We start from the raw sequence: 12,144 nt of genomic DNA on the forward strand, positions 1-12,144 counted from the left end.
ACAAGATGGCCGTGGCCTAAACATAGGTCTAGTCACCAGGGGACAGAGTCTAAAACAGGGGCCACCACCTAAGGGTGGCACCAAGCACAAAGGGCCGGGCCCTCTTCTGGTCATTTGTCAAGAAAACGTCTAATAGACTTGCCCACAAGCCAGTTTCATGGAGGTGGTTCCTCAACTGGGGTTCCCTCTTTCCAGATGACTCCAGATTGACAGAAACCAGCACAATGACCAGTTACTGCCTGAAGGTATAAAATGTCTTCAACAAGATGATACTTTTAAAAAGGTGGACAGAAAAGACGGCTTCAGTGTATTTTGAGGCTTTCCCTAGCTCCAAATCTACATGAAAATCACCTTCACACTCCCCTCTTACCTCCAGGGTTGACCACAAGGCCATAGTCTATTCCTTCCTTTGTGTCTTAGTTACTTTTCTATTGCGATCACCATGACCAAGGCAACGTATGGTAGAAAGTTTATTGGGGGCTTACAGTTTCAGAGGGTGGGTCCTTGACCATCATTAGTGGGGGCCATTGCAGCAGGCAGGCAGGCATGTGCTGGAACAATAGCTGAGAGTTTGCACCTGATCCACAAGCCCAAAGCAGAGAAAGCACTAGCTGGGGATGACAGGAGCTTTTGAAGAATGCCTGCCACTGGTGATGTACCTCCTCTGACAAGGCCACTCCTCCGAATCCTTCCCAAACAGTTCAACAAACCAAGGATCAAGCATTCAAATATATGAGCCTATGGGAGCCGTTCCCATTCAATACACCGTGCCTTACCTACCAGGCCAGTTGGATGACATCTGGTTGGTTTCTCTTTTCTGGTGCTGGGGATTCAACAGAGGTGTGCCGTGTGCACGTTCTGCCTGTACTCTACTGCCGAGCTCCATCTCTAGTCCCTGGTGGCTTGAGAACCACACCTCTTACAAGAGTATTGGGGCAAGACTCACGTGTCTCAGGCCTCCAGAGAAGACAGCGCTGTGTGTCGGACTGGGCGGGAGAGTACCTTGCTTCAAGACAGGACTGGGAGGTTGTTTGGGATCTTCTTGATGGAATGCTTTCAGAATATCGGGTGAGCTGACCTTCTGGAGAGGGTAAAAACAAACACAGCCCACTGTCCCATGTGACCAAAGAGGCCAGCAAGCTCAGCCAGCATCTGCGAAGTGATACTTCTCACACACAAACTTCTGGCCGCTGTGTAGGAAGACACTTGTGTTTGGATCAATGCACACACCCTACACACCAGCAGGACATTAAAGCAGAATCGTTAGGGACCATTGCCAACATGGACAGGTGGGCTCCTTTGAGTTGTAGAAAGTGCTAAAAACGTTTAAATTCTGGCTTTAATAATGATCATGTCATGAAATCACATGAAATATAGTATTCATACTGAAAAAAATTTACTTCTAACGTGCCCATAAAAAGAAAAAAAAAGTCTTTAGATTGTATTTATTCCTCTTTGGTAATAATTAGTATTTCTTCTATCATGTTACAGCAGTATTCCTCAATGACCGTGAACCACATGGGGGTGGAGTCAGTTCAAATTAGCTGAAGTAAAATACAATAAACTAGGTTCCCAGCAGCACCATGCTGCGAGGGAGCCTGGGCAGTGGAGACTATGAGGCCAGGACAATGGACCACAGCCTCTCTGCACTTCCTTGCTTGGCTTCCTCAATCCTCACAACTCAGACATCCTCTGGGCTGGGACTGCCTGGGAAGCTCTGAACCATGGATTCATGCAGCAGGGGCGGGACATGCCAAGGATGCCACGTGACATCAATATTCAGAATGCCAAGAATGAGGCCTGAGGGAACTTGAGATGCCCTGCAGGGGGGCACACTTCAAACAAGTCAGAATGGCAGGAGCTGGGGGAGGGGCTGGCACACTCCAAGTAAGTTTGGCCTCCTCCTTCTGAACACACTGTCCTCTGCCGGCTCTCTACCCCCAAGTCCTCATCTTTAATGGGGACAAATCCTACAGAACTGCTTTAAAGATGAATAGCAACATGGTCTCTCTGCAGAGGACAGTGCCCGGCATGAGGACAGTCCTCGGTCAGCGCCACCATTGGACTAGCTTCGTCTGATCTGCAGGTGTGCCATCTGGAGTTCCCTTCCTTGAAGCCTCCTCCTTCAGACCTTCCCTTGTCCTCAGAGTGAAAATGAAGCAGCCTGGAAATGAGCAATATCTAAATGTAGGCTCTACTCCTGGCACCATCGTTCCCTAGATGGGAGCTGCTGGTTGGTTGGCCTCTGAGTCAAGATCAGGCCTCTGAGCATGGTCATGAGAATGAGTCTATTCTGTGATTAGGTAGGCAACTACGGTGCCATCTGCCCGGAACAAAGGACTTTAAAAGAGGACCTTGTGCTAGCCCCCACCTGCCCATAAACCATGTGCTAGCCCCCACCTGCCCGTGGACCCTGGGCTAGCCCCCACCTGCCTGTGGATCCTGGGCTAGCCCCCACCTGCCCATGGACCTTGGGCTAGCCCCCACCTGCCCGTGGACCTTGGGCTAGCCCCCACCTGCCCGTGGACCTTGGGCTAGCCCCCACCTGCCCATGGACCCTGGGCTAGCCCCCACCTGCCCATGGACCCTGGGCTAGCCCCCATCTGCCCATGGACCCTGGGCTAGCCCCCACCTGCCCGTGGACCTTGGGCTAGCCCCCACCTGCCCGTGGACCTTGGGCTAGCCGCCACCTGCCCGTGGACCTTGGGCTAGCCCCCACCTGCCCGTGGACCTTGGGCTAGCCCCCACCTGCCCGTGGACCCTGTGCTAGCCCCCACCTGCCCGTGGACCCTGTGCTAGCCCCCACCTGCCCGTGGACCTTGGGCTAGCCCCCACCTGCCCGTGGACCTAATGTTAGCCCCATCTGTACATTTGAAGAGGTTGGTTCCAAGGAACCACTGTGAGCAGATATGTTTGCACTTGAGAATTTTAAAGCCCTGCCAGCTGAGTACATCACAAATATTTGAGACACGTGTTATTGGAAAACCATCAGCATCAGTAACCATTTATCACCCAAAGCTCAGCAGAATGGTATCAGAGACTCCACATCTCATACCCGGTGAGGTCAGTGATGTGGGAGTCTGTGTATCTCATGTCCAGTGAGGTCAGTGATGTGGGAGTCTGTGCATCTTACACCTAGTGAGGTCTCAGTGATGTGGGAGTCTGTGCATCTCACAGCCAGTGAGGTCAGTGATGTGGGAGTCTGTGTATCTCATGTCCAGTGAGGTCAGTGATGTGGGAGTCTGTGCATCTTACACCTAGTGAGGCCTCAGTGATGTGGGAGGTCTGTGCATCTCATACCCAGGGAAGTCAGTGATGTGGGAGTCTGTGCATCTCATACCCAGGGAAGTCAGTGATGTGGGAGTCTGTGCATTTCATACCCAGTGAGGCCTCAGTGACGTGGGAGTCTGTGCATTTCATACCCAGAGAGGTCAGTGATGTGGGAGTCTGCATCTCATCAAGAGCCCAGTGACTCACCTCCAGCCACAACTCACAACTTAGTAGTTGCTCCAGAGGTCAGCCTCCAAACAAAGATGGGGCCAGTTCAAGCATAGCACTTCCATCTCCAGGTATGTAACTGTGGGTCTAAGCCTTCATATGTCTCAGTGTAAAACAGGGCTATATTTAATCCCCAGTTTGTTGGATTGATAGTGGTTCTCAACCTTCCTAATGCTGCAACCCTTTAATACAGTTCCTCATGTTGTAGGAACCCCAACATAAAATTATTTTCATTGTTACTCCATAACTATAATTTTGCTACTGTTATGAACAGCAGTGTAAATACTTTTTGGAGACAAAGGTTGCCTCAGGACCCACGACTTGAGAATCTTTGCTCTAGAGTAAGTTCTAGAAGGAAAGCAGGTTCAGTTCTCCACCATTACAAAAAGGACAGTCTGGGGACATCAAGGATGGACTCACAGGCATAGAAGAGGGACACAGGTCCTACAGAGCCCACAGTTAGACTGGAACAACAGGTGCTCGCACCTGCCTGCCAGGTCACCTGGGCTGGATTGGAACCCAAGTATTTGACTCCAAAGTCAGCGTATCTGGAGTTCAGTGTACCTGCTTTAGTTTAACCCATTCAGTAGAGGGCATTGCGATGGCCTCCCTCACCGCTCTCCTTTCCCAGTGAGCTCTCTCACTTTAGACCCCAGGGAAGGAGCTGTGCTCCTGCTCCTTCACTCTGTGCAGAGTTTATGTGTTCACTTTCCAACAGAGGCTGAGCCCAACCAAAGGTTCCTTGCCTTGAATGGAAGTCGGAAGGCCTTCCCATGAGAAGAGACTTGTAGAGCCCAGAAAATGACAGGTCAGCCCTGCAGGTGAGGCCTGCTTTTGGTTGGCACTGAAACCAGAGAGAAGCAGCCTTAGGAGCTTGGGATCGGGTTAAAGTCGGCCCCTGATCTGGTTAATTCTCCATGGCGATCTTGAATCATCATTATTCTTTTCTTTTTCAGGGGAGTCTCAGATTGTTGCTCAGATTGGTTATAATCCCTTGATTCAGACAAACCTCCCGCCTCAACTTCCCAAATAACTGGGGATGCAGGCACGAGCTAGTGCATCTGGCTTGACCTTAAACTCTTGCCTCCTTTGGTCAGGTGTGCCTGAATACAGATTATACCTGCTACTGGCCGACTGAATTTTTCTATCAAGAGTAAAGCAAATGCAGAGGACTATAAGCCAGGAAAGAGGACATGAAGAGGACCTGACGGCGCTAGGCGCAGAGGCCCGGCAGGTCGGTGCATACCCTGGAAGTGACATTGACGGCTGTGTCAGACTGGCTCCGCCTCTCCGTGTGGACCACACACTGCCTGGGGTCCATAGCGAGAAGATGCTTCTCGGAAGTCATGTCATTCTGGGACTTGGAGAGCTCTAGAAGACAAGGGTGACAGTCGGGAACATGAAATTTTGCCAAGACGTACAGATCCTGGAGGACAGGCAGACAAGAAAAGACGACTAGGCAAGGGTAGCAAGTCCACGGTAGAACAAAGGGCACTGGGTGTGACTGTGTGCCAGAGGCAGGAAGAGCAAAGGCTAGCCCCTTCGAAGGTCCACACTGGCCATATGCCTCTCTGGGCAGCCACGGTCAAGGTGGGGTTCAGAGGGAAACTCTGACCCAGCTTCCTTCCCCCAGGCCATCGTATGGTCAACCACCTGTCCTGACAGAGACTGTTGACGAATGCTTTTTCCTGTGACTACAGGAAGGGGGAAGATTAGAGACGGCCTGACAGCTGTTTCAGTAACAGCTAGAAAGAGCACTGCCACTTGGGGTTTCTCAGCACACTAGTGCCCAGCCTTTTGGCTTCTGTGGGCTATGCTGGATGAGGAACATGCTTGGAACATGCGTTAAAATGACAATGAACCAAGCATAAGGGAGGGAACCCACGCAAGTGAAGACTATATTCCTTCCAGATTCTTCCTCAAATCCAGATCCCCTTCCCAGAGCTCCCCCTGCCCATCTTCACACCCGTACTTCACTCTCTAGAGATGTCATTTGAGTTACTTATGCTATTCTAAAATGTTTCCTTAGCCACATTAACAGGTGACATTAACTCTGCACTTCATTAAACACAATATTCAGATTGTCAAGATAGATTATGACTATTAAAGTTACTCGTGAGACCATCCACCAACTGTACAATTCTCTGGAATCTAGGATGTCACTCATTCCAGCTGTGCTCCTTGCTGCTGTCCCCTGGGAACTCCTAAGCATCCTGTGCTCCAGCATCCCTCTATCCACTGGTACACACACGGAAACATCATCAGGATGATCCCGTGCTACCATTGCCTGGTGGCTGCCTGCCATCCGCACTGTCCAGGGAGAGCCTGGGAGGTCTCCTTTCCTTGACATGGATCCCTGACCTGCTTCCCGAGCCAAGGGCACCCAGTTTGCCAGTCTCTCTTCCTAGCCAGTCTTCTCTGAGAGCCACACCACCCCAGCATTCTCAAGTCTACCATCCAGAAGTATCCTGGGGGTCATCAGTTGTCAGCAATTGGAAAAGATCAGCATATGGCGGAGATCGATGACAGCCATCCACAGCAACCTGGATGCTAAGAGCACAAAAGACTCTCAAGTCTCGTCATTGGTAGGCACCATCTGCCATCGGCCAGCTCACACTACCTTGGGGCTGTGCCTGTTTGGCCCATTTCCAGGTTATGGCTTCAAGTAGAAAAGAAGCTGGGAAGTGTGGGGTTCTGACAAGTATCTTTCTACATCAGTAGGATTGGTGGCGGGTGGGCAGAAAACACAGATGGCTCCCAAGAGTCAACCCAACCCCCTCTCTGTTTGCTAAGGAGGTGCAGTGTACCCCATTTATGGGTCTCATAGAGGACTGGAATCTTTCTTCTGGGTACTTTGGAAAATATTGGCAGACAGAGGCTGCCACTCTGGGGCATCATTCTCAAATCCTGTGGTTCCAAACCAACTTTAGCATCCTGGGCCACTAGTTCAACCCAAAGGCTCAGGTGTCATCAGGTAATATCCGAGGCCTCTAACAGAAACTTCCCCCACTTTGCCATTATCTAGCTCTCTGATGTTTCCACCAGTGAATTTGAAAAGTGCCCTTGATTGATGACTTTCCTTGCATTGGTACCACAAAATTGCCATGAGACTTTTACTACATTTCATTGTGAGATTTGGGGTAACCTGAGCCATGCATCTTTGTCTGCAGAACAAACTGCCCCTTATTTCCTTTGAAATGAGAGCTGTGTTTCTGGAGAGATAGAAAGTTGGGGAAGGGTCTGATTTAGAAGACTGTCATGGGACTAGTGCCAGCTTTGCAGAGAACAGACCGCTGTCACAGCCAGTCTGATATCCGCAGAGGGGCAAACGGGCCCATGAAAGTCAACTATTTCCTCCTCCTGAAAGAGACCCAAGACAGCCCACTGCTGAAGGGAAGAGCCGGGCTTTCATCTCAGCTGTCTGTGGTGGGGCTTGTGTGGAATACAGATGACTAACTTAAATCCAGTTGTAGCTGGCTCAGAGGAACAACAATGAGACCATCACAGGCAACTGCAGAAATCGGGTGGTAAATGAAGACAAAGAGAGTAGAGACCCTTCTGGAAGGATTGCCACAACGGCTGTCCAGGGAGAACAGCAGGTCCAGTGCAAGCTCATCCTGGTGGGCTACGGTGGCACCGGGAAGACGACACCCGGGAAGTGCCACTTGACTGTAGCCACCTTGGGGGTGGAGGTGCACCTGCTGGTCTTTCGTACCAACAGAGGACCCATTAGGCTCAATGTGTGGGACACAGCCAGCCAGGAGAAGTTCGGGGACCTGCGTGATGGCTACTACATCCAAGCCCAGTGTGACATTATAATGTCTGATATAACGTCAAGAGTGAGTTACACGAATGTACCTAACTAGCATAGAGATCTGGTGTGTGTGTGTGTGTGTGTGTGTGTGTGTGTGTGTGTGTGTGTGTGTGTGTGTGTGTGAAAACATCCCCATCGTGTTGTATAGCAACAAAGCAAACATTAAGGACAGAAAAGTGAAGGCAAAATCTATTGTCTTCCACTAAAATTAGAATCTTCAATATTATGACATTTCTGCCAAAGGAACTATGACTTTGAAAAGTGTCTCCTCTGGCTTGCCAGAAAGCTCACTGGAGTTTGTGGTCATGCCTGCTCTTGCCCACCTGAGGTGGTCTGGTCAGGGACTTTGGCAGCACAGTGTAAGTGTGATTTAGAGATTGCTCAAACAGCTGCCCTCCAGGATGAGAAGGATGACCCGTGAGAAAGTGAAGCTGGAGCTCCGCGTCAGAGTCCAGTCTTATAGACAACTGTCCTGTGATGTCAGCGGTGAGCGTGTGTGCCACCTTACTTAGCTAAGCAGAGTGTGTACTTCATGGATGCTGAAGGACAGGAGTGGACTTCAGAGTGAATATGTTTTAACATACCATCGTTTTTTTGGACTTGCATATTTAGCTGTTTGAAACACAATTGCTTCCTGAATTTCAAACATAAGACCACTACAGTCCCAGCACACTGTTCAGTCCATGGTGAATCTTCTTTGTTACTGTCATTCCCATTCTTTTTGTTTAGAATTAAAATAAAGTTGTATTTTGGAAGAGAGAAAGGAAAAGGAAGGAAGGAAGGAAGGAAGGAAGGAAGGAAGGAAGGAAGGAAGGAAGGAAGGAAGGAAGGGAGAAAGGAAAAGAAAGAAAGGAAGGGAGGGAAAGAAAGAAAGAAAGAAAAAGAAAGAAAGAAAGAAAGAAAGAAAGAAAGAAAGAAAGAAAGAAAGAAAGAAAACAGTAGAGAAACAAAACAGTAGAGAAAGAATTGTGTGTTGTATATCCAAGGTCCATTTGGACCTGCTCTATCACTGCCCAGGTTTGGATATCTTAGGAGGTGTGAGAAGCAGAACTGGGTCAAGCATATCTGAACAGAAGGTGCCAAGTCATGGCAGGGTTAATTACCCCTGCGACTAGGGGATTATTGCCGCCTGCATTAAAGTTCTCCAGGAAGAAAAATGGACAAGTGGAAGATACTGAGCTTGCACAGCCAGAAAAGCCAAGGTTTGGGATTTTGCTTGGTATTTTGTGTTTTTTTTTTTTTCATTCCTCTGGAATCCTTTGTACTGCTGAGCTGGGCAGGTTTGGGCAAGACAAGCAGGAGTCAGAGCGAGGCCAATAGACCAAAATGGCGCCTGCTGTCCTCAAAGAGCCAGAGGCTGCTCCACTGACCCATGGCTTTCCCACCTGAGGCTGTCTGGGCTGACCTGCACGGGGCTGGGAAGAAGAACATATCCCGAGTATCACTTACTTCTCATCTGGGTGGTGACAGACAGAAACAAGTTTTCCACGGACTTATTAAATCCTCTGAAGTGACCAAGTTCCTGTAACTAAAACAGACACGGGACAATGAGCTGTTAGGCCACCACCTGTGCTTGCCCCACCATCTCCAGGCTGCCAGCCCCCAAACACTGCAAGCAGGAAGGGGTGAGAAGGGGTGCAAGTGGGGGTACAAGTGTGCATGTTTGGAGGGGGCAGGGCGCAGCCCCCAGGAAGTAGGCATCCCTGGCACTTAGCCATCTTCCTCTGTGTTTTGCAGCCTCGTTAAAGGATGGAGCGTTATCAACAGGTAGTTCACAAGATAACTACCTCTTAGATATAATGACTGACATTTCATTGACTCAGAGCTAATTACTGCTTGTTTGACCTCCTTTTCCTAGCCCTCCACAATCCTATGTAGAAGGTACAGGATGCAGGTGACATGGGGGTTGAGGGTACCATAAGGGGCAAGGTGACTGGCCTAGGGACAGAGTACTGTCTCCTAAAAGGGACCATAGAAAAGGGAAAACAGTAATTTTATTCAGGTCTCTTCCATCCACCTACCCACTCGCTGGCTACCCATCTATCTACCCATCCATCCATTCTTTATCCACCTACCTGTATGTACCCACCCACTCATCTGTCTACCCATCTATCTACTTATCCATCCATTCATCCATTTATATATCCATGTGTCCAATGTCCATCAATCCACCCATCCATCCAGTTTCTACTTGTCTATCCACCTGCCTAAACATTCTATATACCCATATACTCACCTACCCAACAATCCGTACATGAATGCATCCATCCAGAGACCATTTATTCATCTACCCTTCCAGTGACTATGCTTTTGTCCACCCACTTCCTTCAACCCATACAACTATCTACCCAGCCCACCTACCCAGCTACCCACCTGCCCACCTACCCACCTGCCCACCTACCCAGCTACCCATCTATCAGCCTATCCATCCTTGCAGAGTTCATCCATTCACCCAAAAATATGTCCTCAGAACACAATCCCCAAGGTGTCCGTGAACTTGGAAAACAACAAACATGTTTCCATCGCTCAAATGGTCATGTATATTATCTCATGTAAGACATAATTGCTCCCTCTAACACGCAGATCGATGCAGGTAATCAAAACCATACAATTCCCTGGTACTCCAGTTTCCAAGCACACACAGACACATCCTTCATGGAAGACAGAGTTATTTCCACTTCTCAGGTGGAGAACCAAGGTATCTGAGATCCCACAGCTAAATTCTTTGGACAGAACTGGTTCTGGTCCCCCTAGAGCCAGCAAACGGATTCATTCCCACAGGCACACCACTTACACACACCCCACAACCTGCTGTGTACACATGTCAGACCCGCACACACTTAAAGGCACACTACAGAGTCAGGGATGGAGGCTGTGACAAGAGCCAGGACAAGATGTCTCAGGGTACGAGCAGAAGGAGCCAGCTGAGACTGCAGATGGTCCCTGGCAATGGAATGAAAAAGAAAGCACTTCTCAGCTCCAGCTCCAGGTAAGTCAGGTCTGCTGGCCCAGTTCTCCAGCATCCTCCCCTGGTCTTCCTTCCCTGCTTCCCACCCAGGGACCCACAGACAGACAAGTTACCCTGCCAGGGCTTCCACTGCACTGGCTCTCGCTGAGCGGTGGTGGCGTCGGAGGGACCACAGAGATTTTGCTGCCAAGGAGAAACACAATAATGCCTTAGAACTACGTGAGTTAATAGTTCATGTGTATTCAAATGTGTGAGTTTACCGTTCGAGTGCTTAGCTTTGTTTGGGTCTAATTTCCTTTTAAAGAAAATGGCCCAGCAGCACGGTTTGGCCCTGCTTTTCTGAGCAAGTGCTGTGTGCTGGTGTCTCAGAGGGACAGGAGGGTTTCATAGCTCGTCACATTCTGAAGCCACTAGGGGACCCTAGCTCCCACACTGAGCCGCTCCTGGACCCAAGCTCCATATGTGGAATCCTATCTGGACTCTTGTATCCTTAGTACAAACCACACCAGCAAAAGGGCCAAAATGTAAAGGTGGAAAAAATTAAAGATACTTTGAGAAAAACTGGAAGCATGAGCTAAAAGAACAAATGGGGACTGGAAAAATAAGGTAAGAAGCTGGTGTGGCCACAGCCTGTAAAGCCAGTGCTGGGCAGGCTGAGGTAAGAAGATCGCCAGAACTTCATGGCCAGCCTGGGCTACACAGCTTTGACCAGACCACAGGGCTACATGGCAAGTCACTGTATAGAGAAGGAAGGGGAGGTTTTGAGACCAGATACATTTTATCACGAGCCAACAAAAGTCAGCGCCCGTGGGAATTATCGGTGCAGCTCATTAACCTCAGCAGGACAGGCAGTGCGACTCCTGCTGGTTCAAGGCTGCAGGGATTCAGAATCCTGTGCAAAGAGGTCACCATCTCTCATAGCACTGGTCACGGGCAACAGGTATGTTTTCCCCCACAGATATATTAGGGAGATTCCCGGCACCCGGGAAGATGCCGAAGGAAGGGAAATAAACTGTTTGGTTTAGAAGGTCTCAGATGCACCATCAAAAACGATATTTCATTTTTTCCAGCAAATTGCAGGAGAAGCTGAGGGGGAAACACTGTAAAAATAGGATTGCTAGAAGGTTCCTCATAAATCTGGAAGCTCATCTCAATCTTTTCCAAGAACTTTTGAATTTTTTGAAAAGTCATGTTCCCAAGCAGTGACCTCTGGAGGTCTGGATTCATGAACTCTTTCAGGACGTCCTCTGAGCTCCGCTGACGTGGGACCTGCTGTCCCAGGCACTCACCTCAGCCTCTGATAAGATTGCAGGAGCTTCGCCCCAGCTGTCTCATGTTTGCCTGGAGGAGAAACAAGCCAAGGGCAGTCAGGACTGAGAACACGCTTTAGGTGGCACAAACACGGGCGGCAAGACGGTAAGATTATTCTAATATCACTTCTTGGTATTAAAAAAGAGAGAGATCCTTTGGGGGGGGGTGACAGAAATGCTCAGTCAGGCTGCAGAAGACGGGTGAAGTGGCTCAGCAGGTAAAGGCCACCAAACCTACCAAGGTGAGCTTCATCCCCAAAATCCACTCGGTGCAAAGAGAGACGACTCCTCCAAATCGTTCTCTGATCGGTACACGCGTGCCTGGCACATTCATGTGTGTGCATGAAAACACGCACACACACACACACACACACACCATTAATCAGCATAGGGCTGAAGAAATGGCTCAGCAGTTAAGAGCACTGATTCATCTTCTAGAGGACCTGGATTTGATTCCCAGTGCCCACATGGCAGCTCAAAACTATCTGCAGCTCCAATTCCAGGAGATTCAATGCCCTCTTATGACCTCTGTGGGCATTTATGCAGAGCACAGA

General features: G+C 49.4%; 1 protein-coding gene and 1 pseudogene across 1 annotated transcript in view; one reads left to right on the forward strand and one right to left on the reverse strand.

Annotated features, from left to right (window-relative positions):
- The window catches only part of Sytl3 (synaptotagmin like 3), a 67,077-nt gene that overhangs the window by 18,540 nt on the left and 36,393 nt on the right, over positions 1–12,144 (reverse strand). Inside the window, exons 5-9 of the mRNA XM_038339633.1 lie at positions 11,570–11,621; positions 10,394–10,463; positions 8,762–8,840; positions 4,745–4,869; positions 947–1,081 (exon numbers count right to left, since the gene is read on the reverse strand). Of these exons, the coding sequence (XP_038195561.1) occupies positions 947–1,081; positions 4,745–4,869; positions 8,762–8,840; positions 10,394–10,463; positions 11,570–11,621 (461 nt within the window). The remainder of the gene's footprint in view (positions 1–946; positions 1,082–4,744; positions 4,870–8,761; positions 8,841–10,393; positions 10,464–11,569; positions 11,622–12,144) is intronic.
- On the forward strand, positions 6,021–7,733 carry LOC119820316 (annotated as a pseudogene).

The sequence above is a fragment of the Arvicola amphibius genome, chromosome 8 (genome assembly GCF_903992535.2).
Source record: "Arvicola amphibius chromosome 8, mArvAmp1.2, whole genome shotgun sequence".
NCBI lineage: Eukaryota > Metazoa > Chordata > Mammalia > Rodentia > Cricetidae > Arvicola > Arvicola amphibius.